Source organism: Pyrgilauda ruficollis, unplaced genomic scaffold (assembly GCF_017590135.1).
Source record: "Pyrgilauda ruficollis isolate IOZ18807 unplaced genomic scaffold, ASM1759013v1 scaffold103, whole genome shotgun sequence".
Classification (NCBI taxonomy): Eukaryota; Metazoa; Chordata; class Aves; order Passeriformes; family Passeridae; genus Pyrgilauda; species Pyrgilauda ruficollis.
The window spans coordinates 115,622-136,026 of record NW_024508435.1 but is presented as its reverse complement, the minus strand read 5'-3'; the positions used below and the strand labels follow the sequence as shown (position 1 = coordinate 136,026).

Sequence of the window (20,405 nt, the reverse complement as noted above, 5' to 3'; positions counted from 1 at the left end):
TCAGATTTTCCTCATTTTCTCCCAGGAATTTTGCCAAATGTGGAAGAATGCACACATATATAGAATCTAAAACTTCTCAGGCTTTGCACTCATGGTGTGCAGGGCTGTGTCATAAGCCCTTCTGAAAGCCTCAATCCAGTTTAAGCCAGAGATCCTGCCTTGGTGCTTTTAAACAACTTGATAGGTAGATAGCATGAAAGCTGAAGTTCCCAAGGAAAGTTACTCATCTGCACCAGTCAGACTGCTTTGCTGTGCATATTCATTGATGGGTATCATTAGAAATCAGCTGGAAGTCATAATTAAGACTAGCCAGCATTGCTAGCAGCAAATTATAGATGTACTTTAGATCCAATTACACTGTAATGACTGAGTGGCAAAGAGATACTGGCAGCTGAAACTGCATCAAATGGCCTTCTTCAGGCAGAGCCAAAGGTACAGGGTAAAATTAGAAGATCCAATAACATTTAACTTCTCATAACTAACGGGGGGGGGGGGGAAAAAAAACACACACACACACAAACACACACACAAACTGACCAGGTTTTCTACAACATTTTTTTAAAAGGCTTATAACACACACACACACACACACACACACAAAAACCCCCACTTTTAAAAAACAGCACCAAAATTCCTATCTAACATTTTAGACATTTTAACATTTGTAGAAAACATTTTAAGGACAAATGAGAGAGGTGGTTGCAAAAGCCAGCTTCTTTTTAAAATCCAGGGCTCCAACTTCCCTTGAACAGAACAAGCTCTAGACAGCAAAGGGCCTGTCTAGAGCTAAGGTCACCTGCTAACATCCAGTTCTAGGGGCTGAGGTGCACCACAAAGGAAGGGATGGCATTTCCCTTTCAAAGGAGATGTAGGTGAATTCCTGGATCAGAAAAAGGCCTGTAGGAAAGCTTAGCAGTGGGAACATTTTGTAGTCTGGGTTGGAAGCAGAGAATGCGCTAGAGGAGCATAAAACTGACTTGCCACAGCAATTTTAGAACCATGTTAGATCATCACCAATAGCACATTTAGAAAATATCGAAGTTTTGATATACATCACAACACTATAGACATTGCTGTTACAGGAAATATGAAGAGGATCCAAACTCTCTTGATAAAGTTAATCCTTCATTGGAAAAGGCGTTTTATCTGCTTGGTTCTTTGCACTTCAAGGAAAAATTATTTCAAAAGTTTCTTTGAATAAAAAAAGAAATAAGAAAGCAAATGTAAACAGAAATGGTGTCAATTGTTGACATGTTCCCCAAGAGTTCCTTGGCAAAAATACAATAGAAAACAAATTAAACATGGACTAACACACAAGAAAATTCTACAGGCTTCTGAAGGCAACAAAAAAAAAATGAGTTTGACAAGTCTCAACAAATCCCCAGAGGTGTTTAAGGCATGGAGACTTTCCTCAGTTAGTCCAGACACCACCAGAGAGGAATGGTTCAAAGAATGCAGGGGGAGGTTCAAGGGGTAAAAGAAAAATCACAAGTGATGTCTTCTACAGAAGAGGCACAGGGATATCCCAATCTGCCATCTCCCTTTGACAGTACCAGCCTTCCCTGAGACTTATCCTGCCAGGGGGAGAGCCAGGCTAAAAGGGACTCCACAGCACCTTACGCAGGACACAAACTGTCATGAGCACAAGTATTAATTTTCAGGATGCTTGTCTAGCAGAAGAGTCTCCAGACTTAGGCAGCTGCCCAGTAACCATTAGGGGTCATCACACATTGTCCTGCACTTCCCCCTGACCACTCCTGCCAGGGTTCAAATGCCAGACTTCGTATTTTGCATCCTTGGCAGACATAAATACAATTTTTGTATTGGATTTCAGTATATTTGTTACCTGCTCCATGCTCTGCTTTCCAAGCTTTCTGTGGTCTGCTGGTCATTAAACACAATATCTGATAGGTACAATGAAAAAAAATGAAATATCTAATTCCTCCTAAGAAAGATCAACACCCATTTCTCGAAGACTTATGCTAATTAAAATCTGTTTGGAGTCTGATATATGGCTAATTCTTAAGTCACAATTTCTGGAGGCACTGAACATAATGGGAAATCCTCTTTATCTTGTTACATCAACACAATTATGCATCCTGTGGAAATAGGTAACTACTACTTGCTTCTGTAGAAAAATATTTGAAAACTATTCTTAAATTGAAGCCTGATTTTCCTGTGAAAATCAAAAAATCAGGAGCACATACATTCAGACAAAGAGTTATATTTATATACATATAGTGAAAGGCACATGAACCTTTGGCAAGCAAAGTTTTTTGGGTTTTTTTCCATTCACATTGAAAAATACGGAAGACGTCGTGTGATCAAAAGAAGCCTCTATTTCAATTTGAAGTGAAAATAAATAATTCTTATGGGGGAATCATGATGCTCCAGATTAGGAGATGCAAAGGCATGTCAGCCCCTTCAGAGGCTTCAGGTGCTGAACGGTTTCTCTATTCTATACTAAATCTGACCAGTATTTGCTACTCACATAAGTTACTCATTTCTCTTGCCTTCAGTGACACTTTTACCTGTACCCCAGAAAAGTGGCAAATTCAAAGGAGACAAAAACCAGCAACAACCACCTAAACAAAAAGGAAGATATCTTTTGGCACATCCAGTTGATATAAAAGTGCAAAAGGCAAGAAAAATAAGAACCACTGAATATCTCCACAGAAATGTTCCCATTGGCTGATTACCTCAGGCCCTGATAAGAAAAAGCACATATAAAGCTTATCCTTTATTCTAGAAGAATTTCCTCTATGACTCTGAAAAGAAATACTTAACAACCTTATAAGAGAACTTGATGCTTTAAGAAAATATGTTTTTCCTCAGTTTCTGAAGATATGCCTCACTTTCAAGTGTAATAAAAATTCTTAATAGTGATTTTCATCATACAGTGGTAACCCAATTATATTATTTTGTACTGCATTTGCATGTGCTAAAGAAGCTAAACCTGAAATTAAAATCCCTGTTCACCTACAAAAACACCAGATTTTTATTTTGCATGTATTTTTTTTTCCTTTCTTAAGTATACAACTTCACAATCAACAAGTCCTAGGATTTCCCTTGGGATAAATTAACCCTTTACATGAACTAAAGCTAGTAAAAATATATTCACTGAATCAGGCTTCAGAAACATTTCTAAACCTTAAAGCCCACAATGGGAAAATAAAGCAACATTCAGTTATATTTATGGAGCCCATTTATTTCTACAAGTTAACATTGCCAAGAATCCAATTTTCAAGTAATGTGGCACAACAGGAGTGAATACATGGGAACAAAACAGTCAGAGTGAAAAAGTCACATGCACTGTGGCTCTGGAAGTGGTTTGCTGTGGATCCCATGCACTTTGCATTCATAAGGGAAGGAATGGGTGAGGTGCACTTCTGCAGGGAGTGACAGTTTATTTCTGTCAGAGAGGAGCAGAGTTTGTGTACTTCAGAAATGCTCCATGACGACAGAGGCCAAACCCCAATGACTGGGGATGGCAGGAGATGGCCTCAAAGGCAGAATTGTGACCCAAAGATAAGTACTAAATAAACACATCCACTGTCAGCACAAAAAACTCTCTCAAAATGTTTACCTAAAAAAAATCTCAAATAATACTAAATTACTGTAAACAGAAAACATTTAAAGAAAAACACTATTTGCAAAATGCTTTCTGTGTCTCAAATTACTGCTCTTCCCCATAAGCAGTTACTTGCATTTCCCTACTTTTGTGAAATTCCACCACAGAGATACAAAATCAAAAAAGACTTTTAAGACACATTACTGTACACCTTTAAAGTAGATATTCTGGATATATACAACACATATATAATACAGTCTCCCTTTACTGTAGTGGTCTGGCTACTAGTTGTGCTTTTCTCCCAGTTTAGGAAGTTATTGCTTAGTTCCATAAGAATTATCATGAAACGTGACTTGCTGAAAGCAGACAGCTCAAATAGTAGTGCATTAAATAGTTACGTATTATGTTCCTAACAGAGTGATAATAAACCTTAACCTTAAGGTTGGGTAGTCATTAAGAATATAAAATTCAACTTCTAAGTATTAAAAACTTCTTCAGCTATAAAATTATCTTTTAAAAAGGGCAAAATTTCAGCTCATATTTGAGCCAGAGCTCAGCTCAAAAATAGCTCTAGAGATAAATTTTATTTTATCAGTTTTGAAGCCTTTCTCCATTTCTGCTGAGATAAAACCCATAAGAAGACAGGAAAAACACATGTTCCTCAGCATTCCAAAGCTCTGTTAACTGGAGTGTGCTTGAGTGAAAAGGCCACAGATCAGGCATACATCCTACTCAAATCAGCAAATCTGTTGTAGCCTGCCTTATACCTTATTCATAAAAAAGTATTGCATTTATTACCATGTTCCCACCAAGTGACATTATTTCCGCCCACCAACACTGATATAAAACTTTAAAATCAGGTTTGACTGACTGATAACTGCAGGACCATATTCTCCCAGATAGGAAATAGTCATACAGCAGTGGAGGTGATCTTCAAATATTTTGACTCATTTGAAGGTCAGTGCTCAACTTGCTGGATTTTGTGTGTGTAGGTACACAAATCCTGGTAAAACCAGTGATCAATTCCAGCCTGGTAAAAAAGTGAACGTGCAAAAAATTACTGCTAAAATTCCCATGCTAAAATCTTTCTGCCCCCCTGGCAGAAATACTGAGTCTCAGAAGATGTTTCTGTTGGCTATGGTGTATGAACTCGAATGAAGAAGCCTTGAGTTTGCCGTCACAATGGTCTGAGGAGTGGTGCTTCTGCATCTGTGCACTGGGGCTTCCAGCAAGTCAAAAGAAATCAAATCAGGCTGCCAAACAGAATGATGGGAATAATGTAGTATGTGAAACTCAGCAGCTTTATCTCACCCTTGCTCTGGTGAGAGTTGAGATCTCAAGGGATAGAAAGCAAGACCCATTCTGCACAGTACACCCAGCTATTACACATCGCTTAAACCTATCTTCAGTGATAAGGCAAACAAAATCCCAGTATGATGAACTTACAGTTTGTTAAAATAAGACACTGTACCAAAAGAAACAGTAAAGAGTTCCCTTGTAGCACAAATACTTGCTTTCTACATATAGACGAACCGTGTTAAAAAAAAAGTTGCAACAGCATCATAAAAGACAATTCTGGTAATGGACTTGTTCAGTATCCATTGCAACTGTGACTTGTACCTCCAGTTTGCAGCAGGTTAGGAAGGCGGATAAATCTCCCTACTCTTTCTATTTCAGGTAGAAATGAAACACCAAGCCAAAAGCTGTGCATGACGATCATGATTTCTGATTTTCCTCTGCTGGGATGACTTCCAAGAGGATTTGCAATGTTGTTGTTACCCTGCCTGCAAAGATAAAAGCATACACATAGTAACATTTTGCAGGAGAGATGAAGAAGGAAAAGTAGTCAGGCAAATTATCTTGGCTTCTCTACAGGCTACTTGCACATAGACTTCACACAGGTCATATATATCACATATACATATATCATTTAAACATGACATTTTCTTATTAACTGTTTTCTGTGCCTTTGATCCAAGGCTATGCATATACAATAATAATAGAAGGGTATGGATGTATAACCTCATTCAATAAAAGTCTGCATGCTTTTAGAGACTATCTTAAAAATGACTACTCTGCATAACTGCTTAGCTTTATCAAGATTTTATGTTGAAATAAAAGTCTGGAAGAATTCAAATAACTTAATTTACCTGTGCCAAGACCTGCCTAAGCAACAACAACAACAGAAAAAGTCACCCATCCAAAGTAACTTAATGTTTTCTTTTTTTCACTCTGAACATTTATTTCCTTATGGTGCTTTGGTGGTGCTCTTTTCAGGGTACTGATGCATAAATGGCACAGTTAATTCACATATAGCACATGCAGAATAGTAAAAGAACATTTTCTTTTATTTATTTCATTATTTATTTCACTTATCATTCTTTCTTAATATCCTATTTTAAATAAGCAGAAATTGTTGCAAAAGAAAGTTCTCATTTTCCTTGAATGTCTGGCATGAATGTTGACATTGACACAATGCCAGGAGGGTAAAATAGTGCAACTTACAGAAGACATGAACTCTGATCTTCTGTCTAAGGCAGATTCTACCATCCTTTTCTCTGGATGTCACCAGTTCAGTGCAAAGCCAGGCTGCCCTTAGACTATAAATTGATAGGGGCAGAGAGGCCGGGAGTCTCCAGGGTTTGCATTTCCACCCATCTGCCTTCCTTACCCATTGTGGGGACATCAGAGCTGGGCTGAGTGTAGCAGGGACAAAAGACAGGAGAAAAGCCAGCAGCAAGTAAACAGCAGGGCTTCACCCCTGCCATCCCAGCCCTTCCAGCTTTGAGGAAAAGCAAAGGGAAAAAGAGAATTTTATTAAGCTGGGCAGTGGCATGACAGCTCTTGGGAAAGGGCATAGCAGCAGAGGGAAATCCTGGGCATCTCTAGAGCTGGCTGTGATTTTGTTCACCTAAGAGGACAGACCCACCAGGAGCAAGACCTTGCCCAGCTCTCCATTTGCATGCAGCACATTTTGTCTCTCCTGGGATGAAGCCACAGCAGAGCAGAAAAGTTGGGGGAGCTGGCATTCTTTGCATTTTTTTGGTTGCAGTGTACTCAGAATAAATCAGTATAAGGAGCATTTTCCCCTATGAAAATGTTCCCATCTGTTTCCAGTCAGTACCTCTATGCTGTCTGCTTGGAGCAGTACGTAGAGTTAGGGGACCAGTTTCACATTTGTCACAAGACAACTTAATATGCCATGGCAGTGCAGAGAGCTTCCCCAGCACAGTAAATCCTAATTTTCCCTTTATGAGAGAAGAATTCACTGCAAATGGGTCCCTTTCTTTTTTTTTTTTTTTTTTTTTTTTTTTTTTTTAATAAAAAAACCCAGACCTGGTACCCACACAGGCACCATATAAAGTTTAGGTGAGGAAAGAAAGCAGGAATTTTATTGCATATATATGACTGGACATGAAATCTGTAACAACAAAGTGCTGAGATAATCTCCTATGGATCCCACCACTCAACAAACTCAACAAAGAGAAGCAAATTGAGCATATAACAATTTATCCTAAGTGAACAATTGTTATCTTCTGGTGTTGCTAAATAATCTTGGCAGAGATATTTTGTTATATCAAGAGATCTCATTTCCAGCAAGGGCTCAGCTATGAAAAAAAAGTAGGATTCAACTTTTTTACCTCTTCGCAAGACAACCCCCTGTAAAGGAATAGATATTTTTAAGTGTGAGTCTAAGGTTGGGGTTTCAGCTGAGGAAGTGCAGATAGTAGCATTCTCGTGCTGGTGAGGCATCCTTTTACACACTGATCTGCTGCTTAAGATTTGCTAGGCTCAACTTTTTTCATTTTCACATTAGTTTTACAAAAAGAAAGAATGCAGAGGTAAAATGAAGCCTGTATCAGCTGAAAATTATTTATCCCAGCCAATCTAGTGCTAAAGCAGAATTCCTTTGGAAGAGGAGAGAACAAAATGTTACTCTCATTGCAAAATACCATCCCAGAATCTACAAACCTTTCGTTCAATGCAGCAATTTTATAAGGAGAGTGGGCAATGTAAATGCCCCAAGTACAGAACAAAGACTTTCAACCTTGGGAAAGGATTCCTTGGGTAATCCATCCAAGGGCTCTGCTAGTGTTTTCAGCCTGAAATTCCTTTCAGAAATACACGTATCTTCAGACTGGCTCTTTTATCCCACTCCTCATTCTGGGTGCTCAGTATCCCTTTCCTCTGATCCTTACAAAGCCTATTCAGGATATTCCCTCTGACCCTATGTGGGACTGGTCTGTACCCACGGGTATTTGTAGGGTTTATAAGCAACAGAAATCTCTCTCTGCTGAAGCACAGCTGGGCAGCTGCACCAGTCAATGCCTCAAGCCCCACACCAGCTGCCCATGTGCTGATCTGGGCACATAAAACAGCTTGGGAACAGTATTGGTAGCACAGCAGTGTGTTCAGACTAGCAAGCTCCTACTTCCCCTCTGGTACCACACAAAATGCTTTGGTGAAGTCTAAGTCGATTGGATTAATCAGATTCTCCTTTGTAAAAAAAAAAAAAGTCATTTACCTTCTCATAGAAAGTTACCCAGTTACTCTGGCAAAAATCTACCTCTTAAATGACAGTCCCATTTTTTTATACTGTCCTTTACCTTGTGTCTGGAATTACACTTTCATGCCTATGTAAGAAAAATTATTTCAAGGTGAGAATATCAAGCTTGCAGCTGCCCAATTTCTTCTCTATATCTCACAGAGGTACCTTAAGTGAATTTATCCTCATTCAATACCTTTTGTAAATGTTCTCAGGCTATACAGTGGGTCTCCCAAAATAATGCCAGCTTAATGACTCCACACAGAAGTTTTATTGCTTCTTCTTAGGGAAAAGAAAAATCTCCACTTTGCTCCAGCTCAAAACTATCAGCATCAGTTTCCTGTCATTACTGTTGTTATTTTAGGGACAATAATTGCAAAGCAAACAAGCTGTTTCCCTCACTGACTGGCTTCTGCTGCATTCCTCTCTGAGCCAGTACACCATGCCCATCCATAGATATGACCCAGGCACAGAGAACTCTTTCTAGGAGGAGAATTTTGTGTTATGTCAGAAGCTGGAAATTATTCACCTTCATTGTCACAGCTGGCAGAAAAATCTTCACATCTATCCAGTCTACCTTAAAGAGAATATTCTTTCTCTTGCCCAAGTAATGTAGTTCAACACTGTCATCCCGTGGCCAAAGATTCAAGTAGCTGTATTCCAAAACTTCTGAGACATGACAGAAAATGCCAAAAAAGCCTCCTGGATTTGATAAGGGAAAAATTCCTAGACCCTAAATGTCAAGACTGAGAGATTATAAACAGACTAAACCCCAACCACTTAATAGAACGTCCTTCTGCATACAACTGCTTTAATTTGTACTGAAGATTTCTGCCCATTACCGGGAAAATGCAAGTAATTTATAACATTTTGGATATGAAATTAAGATTTTCCTAGCCTAAATTAACACCTTTTGCTGTAAATACTTTCTGCCCTATTGCCTATAGACTTCCCAGCATGTATTGAGAGGGAAATTCGCATATTCTACAGCAGATAGGATATAACTCTATAACATATTTATACTGAGAAAATACATATAACTGGTTATACTGTAATTACATGTAAAAGCACTATTCTTTTCTTGTGAGCAGCTCATTTTAAATCATCAATTAAGACTGAAGCACAGAAGACAATATGCGCTTTTAATTCAACTCCTATAGAAGTCAACTACATTTAGTTAAAGATTTCACAGGTTTGAGTTTTAGTTTTGCAGCAAAAGAAATTTTCTTTATGTTTTGTTTAATAAATTATCCATAATTCCTGAAATATCTTGCTAATAGTCTTATTTCATGTTTTGAAATTTCCCTTTATTTTAGAAGCCTATCATCCTAGTAACAAAAAAATGAGAATGAAGAGCTGTAATAAATGATACTGACTTCTAATTGAAATGTTTCAAATAATCCTTCTCTAACACATCAGAACTTCCACAAATCCTTTCAAAACCTTTCAGAAATGGTACAGAAAGTATTTCAGTGTATTTCAGGCATGAAATACTACTAGCCAAGTCACACAGAAGTCATTCTTCATGAAGCACAGAAATAATTTCCATAGAGGCATGTCAGCCATGGTATATGTTGCTATCACTTTGTCAGGAGCTACTGCTAAGGACAGTATCCCCATGCCAAACTTGCCTAATCTTCCAGACACTTCTAGTCCCATTCCAAACACTCAGTGGTTCACAGACACATGGTGTCAGTAGGGAACACCAAGCTCATCCTGATATCACTGTTGTTTTGCTCAAGATTCCAAACAGATTCTCCAAGGAGTGCAGTACTGTCTTTATCAGCACAGAGGCAGGGTCAGGAGAAGATGATGGTGATTTAAAAGGAATTAGATGTTTGTAAGGGAGGGCAGGGAAGAAACATCAGTCCTTTAAAGTCAATCACTGGCTGAAGAACAGCCTTGCTGTGAATGTACCTCATTAGTTAGTGGACATTGATTGCCACTGGCAGAGCAACGCTAGAGCATGCGCCCAAAAGCAACTTGCGTTGTCACCCCCAACTCACAGCAGCTGAAAGCGAAGATCCAAAGGATTTCATAGCACAGGAAGAGCTCTGAGAAACTCCTAGAGTCAGCATGAAGAAGTCCCACAGCAGGACTTACCTAGAAGCTTTCTGAACCACTTTGGCTTATTGTCCCATACAATGAAGAGGTAGTAGGCAGGAATGCCAGTCAGGGTTATTGCAAATCCAATCCCTGTGTTCACTGGGTCAGAGTAAAGTGACAGAGCAACCATGAAGAGGCAAGTGAAGGAAAACAATGCTGGAATAAATAGAGGAACCTGAAAAATAACCACACAAAGAACCATTAAATAATGAGGTCATTGTAAAGTAATGAATAAGACATTTAAGTTTCCATGAAATGTAAATTGGATAAGACCCAGCAGTACAGGACAGTTCTGGAGAAATAAGGGTATCTAGAATAGGTACACAAAATGTCAGTCACTGCAGAAGCCAGGCCCTGCCAACTGCTATGCAGTGAGTATCACAGAAGAGTCTTAATTACACTCTAAAACACTCCAGTGTTTTACTTCCTTTCAAATGTAAGGACTGTAAATAAGTTACATTGTAAAAGTCCTTCCTCTAATCCCCCAGCATATAAGCAACCAGCTCTAACCACAGTAAAGATTTCCGTTTTGATAATTACCCATTAGAAAACATTTTAAAACACAACCAGGAGCTCAAGTCACTTTTACAACTATTAAGAATATATTGATTTTCTTCCTAAGGTAAAAATCAAAATCTAGCAGGAAGAGAGCAAATTAAACAGCAATTTGACTAGTGATAAAGATATTTGATAGTGTTATGCACCTGATAGCGATTGAAAAAGCACTTTCTGACTGTATGACTGATGGCATTGCCAGTGTCACTGTTGAAAGCACACAAAGTAACCATATCAAATTTATTTGCTCAATTTTCAAAAACACCAATACAATCACTCTCTTAGCAACTCCCTGAAGGAAATGCCTACAGGCATGGCTTATGAGACATTAAGTGTAATGGAGAATTGAGAAGTACTTGAAGATTGTTCTGTTCCTTTCATGTCTCAAAGCATTACTGTTCCTCTTTTGTGTATTGTCAAAGCTTTTTTTTTTTTAATCAAAGAAAAATAGGTTTTACGGTTCACCTCCTTATTTGCTAATATATCTACAAGAATGTAACAGTACACATTCTTAGATCTTCACAAAATAGTCTTCTTGGCAGCATCAAAATAGGGATATATTTCTTAATTTTTTGATGATGGGTATTATCTTTCTGGATACACAATGGGACAACTTACATTGTATTATGCTACTTAAAAAAAAAAAAAAAAAAACAAGAAAAATAGCAGAACCAAGGCCAAAATAGCTACTATTCAAGGGGCTGGACTATTAGCATTTTCTTTCAGGGTTCATGATAACTCTGTCTGCCAATCCACTGCAAGTGCCAAATATCACAATAATCACACTAACCACTTATTTGCACAGAAAATTGGCATACTTGACATTGGATATGCAATGACATAAATGCCCTCTCGCATAAATTCTTGTGTTGACATGACCTTTTTGATCGTGTTATTATATATTTGGTCATAAAATTATCCAGGCCTTTATCAAAGAAGACATTGGCTGGCTGAAAATCAAGTTGGCACAGGCAACCCCAATATTTGCAGTCTGGTCTCTCTGTGACTGCAGAGGGCTCAAGGTATTTTCACACAGCTTGCATCACACAGCCTGAAGGCAGCGGACAAGCAAAACTGAGCAAACGCTTTCATCTCAGCACAGCAGCTTCAGTCTTTGCCCCCCAAGCATAGGGAAGAGGCAAGAATTCTTTTCAAGAGTGGAACACAGCTGGGGTAGCACTGGGGACCTTGCAGGAAAACTCTCACTCTTCACTGCAAAGCACTTTTTTCTCTTAAATCGGTTTTTCCTGAGAAATATGTTAGCTTGTTACATCAGAAGAAGCTCCCTTGCTGTCTGACTGCAGGACAGAGAGGAGGGAGGATTCATGTAAAAGAGTAGAGAGCAGATGTTACCTTGAAAGGACGAGGCATATCAGGACGTTTATATCTCAGATAAATCAACCCAGCAACTACTAGTCCAATAAAAAGCCACCTGGCAAAGCTGAGGAAATTCAAGAGGCTGTAGAGATCCCCGTTGAATAACATTATCATTGTGAGAGGATGCTGCAAAAGAAATTCAGAGCATAAGAGGGATTTAGTAGATCGATCTCTATTATTTTACAGCAGTGATGTCAAAATTTTCCACAGGGACAAGCAGCACAGCCTTATGCACACACCTGAGTGCCACAGAATTCAGGCTTGCCTTTGTCATACAATCAGGTAAGTGATCAATGTCTAGCTGTCCCCTGAGACCCTTTTGGATCAATATATGTCTGTCATGGGTGGCCACACATAGTCAATACAAATCTGTCCCCTGTGACCCAGACAAAAGTACAAAGGCACACTGCACCACCACAGTGCTGGAGCATCTTGGGCAGCATTCTTATGGGATATAATCTCACTGCAGGTTTGCTTGCTCATTGCTGATGTAAATAATAAGAACAGTTAAATTTTGGTCACATCTACTCATATGAAAGCAGAAGTTTCTAGGTGTTTTGTGGGAGGAAAAAGTCTTAGTCCCCCAGGTTTCATAGGGGAAGTGAGCAAAGAGGACATGGCAAGGGGCAGTTCCACACCATGAGATGCCAGCTGGGCACACTGGGCTGCCACTAGCTTGGGTTTGCCTTTGTCCAGACTTCCTGAGTGTAGACTTACTGCACATTGTAAATGCAAATATATATAAGCAGAAGGAAGAATTTAGCTGTCACTCAGGTAGATACTTAAGAGCAAGAAGGAGAGGGGACGCCAGAAGAAATACAGTTCCTCATGAAAAAGCTAGTCTGAGATATAAGCCTTCTGTGAGGCAGGCAGAAGGTTGTGTATAAACTGGAGTGTTTTGTTGTGAGTTAGATGGTTAGGGAAGCCTACATGGATCTATTTCAAAGTAGTATCTAGACAAAAAAAAAATGTCCTTGTGTGCATTTGGGCATGAAGGAGTAAGTCAAAGTCACCATATCCCTCATTCTTCAGCAGGAGGAGGAGGGAAGATCCTGGAAGTGGGAGCCTTCAGGTTTATAACAAGGTAATAGGTGAAATCAACTGCAGATGCAGTAAAACACTGAGTTAAATCTTTAGACAGAGAAAACTAACTTGTAATATTTATCTAGATTCACAGCCTCACTCTCCTTTTTTTCAAAGGAGTGCAGACATGGATTTGAATCAGAAGGATCAATATTTCAAATGTGGGTCTCTGGCCTCCAACCTGTAATGACTTATAAAGTACTTGGTTCCTTACATATACATAGTAAGCAAACTCCTATGTAAATGTGAAGGGAAATTGTAGCACTGAATTGTATTGGGCAAGATTTCTTCTATACAGACTCAACCTCTAAAAGCTTAAAATCTCAGTAGTAACTGTAATTCAAGAGATATACAATAATGCAAGTGAAGGAGAGCTATCAAGAAAAAAATACAAGAAAGCAGCATTACAATCAGATTGCATTATTTCTATGAGTTACTACACACTTCTATCAAATTCCTCATGTTGGTGAGGAATACTTTTGTTCCAGGTAGCTCAACTTGCAGACTGAGATGCAGACTGAAATGCAGACTGAGCTCTGTGTAGAAGCCTGAGACAAGAGGCCATAAATAGCCAGTGTTTGAGGTAACAAAGAGTATGAAAGATTGGTGACTCCAGCCAGATACTGGGTGACATGGCAGGAGCTGAGAATTGCTAACTCTTTGGATACCTAAGCAGATGAAGACCAGTGAAGCCAGCAAAGTGGATGGACATGGAGACGGTGCAGGAACCAAAGATTTGGGTGAAAGAGCAAGACTTGTGGGGAGAATGTGGGGCTATAAAAGGCAATGGGATTCCTCTGTCAGGGGTCCCTCCTCGGGGGCACCAGCTCAGCTATTTCTGTGTTCCTGTGCTGGGACTAAATGGCTTTATGGAATGAGACATCTGAGATTCTGTCATGGGAAACCCGGGTTCAAAGCAGTGGGGAAACCTGGCCTGTGAGTGGGATGTGCAAGAGTCCAGCAGTGACCCATCGAGTCACCAGAGCCACCAGATCCCAGCAGGGACATACCTGGCACTGGGCGTGTGCTTGCCAGGAAGTCTTGTGAATAGTCAGACTGGAAAATTTCTCTAGCAACATACACACATAAACAGATTTCTTAATTAAAAAAAAAAATGTGTTGGGGTTTTTTTTTTTTGGTTTTTTTTTTTTTTTTCTGGTTGTTGTTGTTGTTTGTTTTTTTGTTTGCCTCAAATACATGCTCGTTTTCTCAGTTTATCCTCAAAAGCTCTTTCCTTTCTTACAGTGTGTAGAACTTGGAAGGAAAAATAAAATAGGGAAATGCTAAAATTACTATTGATGTAGAATATATCCTGCCACTGCTCTATTTGCAATAAGGTGAGCTAAAAAATTGCAGTCTTTGAAGGAAAGCCATCTTCATACTAGAATCTGACTTTTTCAAAGGAAATCAATGCACTGGTGTAAGAGGACCATATTCAATAGCAGAAAATGTCTGTCAGGGAAAAAAAATAATATATTAATACATTTTGTGCATTTCATTCCACAAAAATCAGTCAATGCAATTTACCCGCAGGGTATGACTACATCCAAAGAAAAAAAATGCAAACTAAATGTTTATGGTGTATCACACTGCCCAATTTTCAAAACTTCACAGCCTGTGGTTATATGGGCACACATAAAATTCAACAATTCAGCAGTGAGCTTATAGGCATCAAGAGCAAAAGACAATTTAAATTCCATAAGCATTTGCTCTTAGTAGCATAGACACATAGGTGCATCTTTTGCTTTGCCTGTAAGTCCCTAAATATGGCAGAGGCCTATCCAGACACACTGCAGTCATTGATCCCAAAAGTGGGGCTGAATACCCATGATTATGAAGACTGCATGTTAAGTGAAAATCTTCCTGGCACTATTAAAACTGAACTTTGAAGTTGGTATTTTGACATTTAGTCCTAACATTTTACCATCAAAAATAGTCTGCAAAGCTAACACATGACCAACATTTACCTTTGCTCCTTATTTTAGAAGTCCGTAATAGGATTTCCACTGAAGCACCAGTGGTATTCCTTAGAAAATTCAGAGTCTCAGATTTCCCAGGCACATGTTCTCTCATTTTTTAATCACCACTATACTGGACAGCTTGGATTCCCCCTCCATTATCTTAGTTGCAAAACTGCTTGCATTTTTTACTATAAGGTTGTATACTGAGCCTTTAGGGTACTGCCAGATGCTGGTGTTTAGTTCAACTTTCAGTTAACTGAATCCTTTTTTGTTTTTTTAACTGGAATTTGTTTCTCTGAAAGGGATCTACCTCATCACTAGCAGGTCCTTAGAAATTCAGAGCAATAAGATATGAATTAGATTGCAGCGATAGGCAAGAAAGCAAGGAGGAGATGATAGAATAAGAACAACTCACAAATCTCATTCCTCTTTCTCCTGTCCTCCGCCCTGCCCAAAGCCCATGTTCACATTAACAAATGAGACTCAAGCAGTGCCCAAATTCTGTTTGAATCCTCTAGAGCAAGCCTGCAATATGAATTCTAGTGCAGAAACATTTGTTTGTATGATTTACCAAAACAATGACAGCTGGCAGAGGAGTGTGCTTGCGGACATGAATCATGGAGAGAATTTCTGGAAGGTGACCCTCACGGGATGCAACGAAGAACATCCTGGTGGGAAATAAATGTGGACAGACTTTAAATGTGCTCATTAGTGTGAGTACGCAAAGTGGCTCGTGAAAGTCACAGAGCAGAGCAGAACTTCTTAGTCTTGTTTGAGGTGCTCTAAATGAAAGCACTGGCAGGAGAAACCCATAGGCAGAAATCAAAACCATCTCTGAAGGTGTCCCTTGATTGGTATTGGGAAAGAGTTAATATTTTCCCTCCAATTTTTCTCCTTTACATGAAAAAAAGCAGCCATTGATTAAGGACTAGCCTCAGAGACATTCATTTCCAAACCATTCAAAGGAATTTAAAAATAGTACCCTAAACTAAAAGTGAGAAAAAGCCCTATGCCTGGTAAACAGTGTAGTTATTTATCATATCCTGCTAAAGGAATAAACCCTACTCTCCCTTCCCCTTACTCCCATACTTTCAATATGTCTCCCAAGCCCTCACCCCCAGGAACATCAGCAGTGCTCACCTGGAGACCGCAAAAACGCCACCATTCATAGATCCAAAGCAGGAGAGAGCAACAAACACAGGTACGGCTAAAGAGAAGTTTCCCATTAGTCGTTCGGCAAAGGTCTGTTAGAAAAGAGAGAGAAACACACAATGATTTTTCATAAAATGGGAAAGTAATTTTCCTCTATTAACAAACTATCATGGTGTTAGTTATTCCCCTTCTCTGCATCCCTCACTGAAAATTGTGCAGTGCATTTGTTGCCTTTTTTTGTGAGAGCACAGCTACTACAGCTAAGCTGTCCTACCCCTTCCCCTGAGGGCGTGTGGAAGATCTCCAGAATGATGAGGAGGTGGAATCAGGCCCAGACTCATGTCAATTTAAACCATTATGGCTCCAAAGAAGAAGACCAAGGCTGAATGGATCAAGGTCTGATCTGCACACCTAATGCCTTTTTTCTACAGCCTTCATTGCACTCAGCTGGTACTACCCAGTGGTATAATCAGGCTTTAGTGTTTTAGGTTAGCAGAAGAGCCTTAATTGGAGTTTGGGGCACCACAGGCAACATGCATAATTTTCATCATGTTTATAAAATGTTTTGTTTCTAGACCTCCCATTAGCTACAGAATTTGGTCATTTTTCAAAACTCACATCAATTGAAATAGCCACAGGCAGTATCACTACTGAAAAAGAAATGGAATTATTTATTTCCTCATTGTGACTCAGATACCATAAATATAAAAATCAGTGTCATCACCACAATTCAGCAAGGACAATCAAAGCAGTGTTTCCTAGCCAGGTTGCCTTGCAACTCCTTTTGAGCTCCAGTATTCACAGCAACCCCCTTCCCAAGTACTCAGGACACACATTGTGCAAAGAGAAAGTTACTGTACTCTGCTACACAAGATAGTTGAGTTCTCTCTTCCATAAATATCTGTAATTCCCACTTCCCAGGAACTGAGCTTACAATTTAGCTCTGAATTTTTCAAGCATGTACTTGGCTATGAAATGTAAGTCCTATTGACTTTCTTATAAGAGGTAAATAAACACAATGTTACAGTATATATGCTACTGATGGCCTGAACTGCAATCCCACTCATCATTCAAAAATCAAATTTCACTGGGATGCTAATAAGTGCTGCTATACTAAAACCTGACTGGATGTGTCCACCCAATCTTTTTCCCTCCTTAAAATAAGAATAATATCAACAAACAAAATTGCAGCAGGAATACATCTTTGTATTTTTCTTCTGTAACTTACCACTGCTACAGCTTTTGAAAGCAGCAATTCCCCAGCACTGATTGTAGTGAAATAAGCCACATTTGTTAACACATAGCCAACTGTGACGATAATCATTGAAATGCATATTGCGAGGGGTATGTTTCTGAAATACACAAGGTAGCTCATTATTTTGCAATCTGGTTGCTAATCCCTGAACATGAAACAAATAACATGGGAAAAAGCTACTAATGACGGTGAATGCACATTTGGTGATCCCAAAATATAATCACTAGAAACTACCAGTAAAAAAAAGGAATAAACAAAACCCTGTAGACAAAGGAAACAGGTTTATAATGAAGAGGTGTGAAACCATTTGAGGGATGAGACCTTTGGGGACACCAAGGGGCTCGTGACCCCTATGCTTCCCATTGTTCCCCCACTTCCAATTTAAGATGCCTTCTCAGATTGACTTGCAAGCTGAGCCCAAACACCTGAAGGTGTTTGACATCTTCCTCTGGATACCAAAATATCCAGCATGCAAAATTCTGCCCTTTCCTCCTGGGTCTATTTCTTCTTTTACACACCTTACCACATCCCAGTGATCTCTCTCACTATTCAGGGTAACATGAGAGCAGAATATGACACAGAAAGGGAAAAAATACAAATTTGTAAATTTAGCACAGCACAAATGGTATTGAAAAGCACAACCCCCCTGCCATCTTAGCTAAAAGAAAGAACAACAACAAACAAATAAATAATAATGCCAAACTTTTATATAGCATGTCCTTCTAGTCAGAAAAGCAGAATTATTTCTGTTTTTAAAAGGAGGAACAGAGGCACAGAGAATCTGTCTAAAACCACACTGCAAGCAAATGTTTGAGTCAGGAGAAAAACCCAGGTGCCCCAAGTGTTACGCTAGTCTCTTTCCACCTAATATTATTGATATCTACATCACACCAAGAAAAGGTTCAGATCTGAAACCAATCCTTTAGTTCCAAGGCTGGCATGTACAGTACCTCTGAGGAGAGCTGAGAGCTCCTCTTTCATGGCTGGCTCCTTCCAGCTGTCTATATTAAGGCTGCTTTTGGAGGGGTGGCAAGGTTGCCACATTTAAAGAAGGTCACCCCAGCTGGTGGCTAAAGGAAAGACAGAACTAGGAATTCTGGTATTCCAGAAGAGATCACAAGCACATTTCTCAAGGACTATTATAATCACCTCAAAGAAAAAGATATTTTGAAAACCAACACAAAGATCATTCTTTTCTGATATTTTTCTCAAAGAAACAAAGCCAGGTAAGAATTTATGGATATTCTTCACTTTATTTCTCAAAGAGATCCTTCACATCAGTATGGCTGTATAGAGCTGAAAAAAAGCTCTAACCTGAGACTGAATAAATAAATGTATTATGAGTACAAAATTTGTCCATTTTTTTTTAAATTTGCAGAGTTAACAAGTTAAACCAATTGCTGCTAAGTTGGAGTTTTAACTATTTGTTGTTAATAATTTCATGTTGTAATCACTTGTTGTTAATAGCTTTTCTTTAATTACCTGTTGTTGATGGTTAGAAATCCCTCTTCATCAGGTATCACCCTGCTGCTTCCTGGAAAATGGCACCCGGGACTGTGAGGAGGAGGTGACATCGGGGCTGGTATGCAAATGTAGAAACACCTCACCAAATCTAGCAGGAAAAAACCCTAAAACAACGAGCCACCATGGAATTAAAAGATCTAAGTGATGTCTAGAGGTGAGGAACTGAATCCAGTGTCTGCTAAGATCCTTTTTACCTTTCACCCTAACCTAAAGGATGTCGGCTAGAAAGAGGACCTCGAATGTCAAACTGAAAAACTGGAATCTCCTGGTGCTCTTGTGAGGATGGAAGCCCCAGCTCTGCCTGCATACCAGTGGACACAACTGCACTCATCCTCCTCCAGGCCACTCCTGGGAGCAGCAACGGCCTGAGTGCGACCTGTTGGTTCTCCCCACCTGAGCTGATTTTTAGTAACGGCATTAAAAAAGGAGAAAGATCTCTTGCCCTATTTATTTCATGTATTTATAAATAAGTAAAACAGGAGAGTATCATTGTTGCACATCTTGCCCACCTCAGAAACCATGGTGTCAAATGCCCCCATTAACCCAGACAGGTGTGTAAGAGGATCGTGCTGGTAATGTAACACCAAATCTGGGTAGACATCATGATACTGTATTAAGCCACGGCTACCTCATGGCACACATCTCAGGTGAAGAAACTGGAAGAAGGGAAGCCAGTCAACTTGTAGGATGTGTTTGTTGATGGAGAAGATGACAGCAAGGACTAGAGCAAAGAGCCCAGAATACAGGTGCTGTATTGCTAGAAAACCCACAGTTATGGATACAAGAAACACTCTTGTATGTGTGCTGTGGCTCTGTGTGGTGATAATTTATGCCAAAATGGGGTTTGTAAGTCAGATAGATAATATAAGTCAAAATGGGGTCTGTAAGTTGCCAGATGTATTGCAATCAGTTGGGTTAAGCTTCTTACCTGACCTGGGCGTAAATTCAATTCAATCCTCTTAGCATCTGATTCAAGGTAGGGATACATGGATTTAAAGCTTCTCAGAGCAGGTATTTTATCTATATTTTTTGTATCGCAGATGAATGCTTCAACCACTAAGCTTTTGGAAAAATCAACCCTGACTCCAACCCTAAAAAGAGTGTTTTCAGCCAAATTTGGACTTTTTTCACAAATACCATTTAAATGACAGAAAGCATAGTGCTAAACTCAACAGATTGTCTTTGTTCTAACTCTTACTAAACACCTTATATCCACATCTAATTTAAATCCCAGTTTAACTTCTGATAAAACAAAATGGCAATTCACAACGTGGC

At 39.3% G+C, this 20,405-nt stretch overlaps 1 protein-coding gene across 2 annotated transcripts in view; it reads right to left on the bottom strand.

Annotated features, from left to right (window-relative positions):
* Nucleotides 1-5,235: 5,235 nt before the first annotated feature.
* SLC7A11 (solute carrier family 7 member 11) overlaps nucleotides 5,236-20,405 on the bottom strand; it is a 59,416-nt gene continuing 44,246 nt past the window's right edge. The window contains exons 7-12 of one of the 2 annotated variants that reach the window (XM_041469425.1): nucleotides 17,580-17,703; nucleotides 16,340-16,443; nucleotides 15,771-15,867; nucleotides 12,132-12,281; nucleotides 10,221-10,398; nucleotides 5,236-5,355 (exon numbers count right to left, since the gene is read on the bottom strand). In XM_041469425.1, the coding sequence (XP_041325359.1) occupies nucleotides 5,288-5,355; nucleotides 10,221-10,398; nucleotides 12,132-12,281; nucleotides 15,771-15,867; nucleotides 16,340-16,443; nucleotides 17,580-17,703 (721 nt within the window). In that variant the 3' untranslated portion in view covers nucleotides 5,236-5,287. Of the gene's footprint in view, nucleotides 5,356-10,216; nucleotides 10,399-12,131; nucleotides 12,282-15,770; nucleotides 15,868-16,339; nucleotides 16,444-17,579; nucleotides 17,704-20,405 lie in introns of both variants that reach the window. The other variant, XM_041469433.1, reaches the window with a different exon arrangement.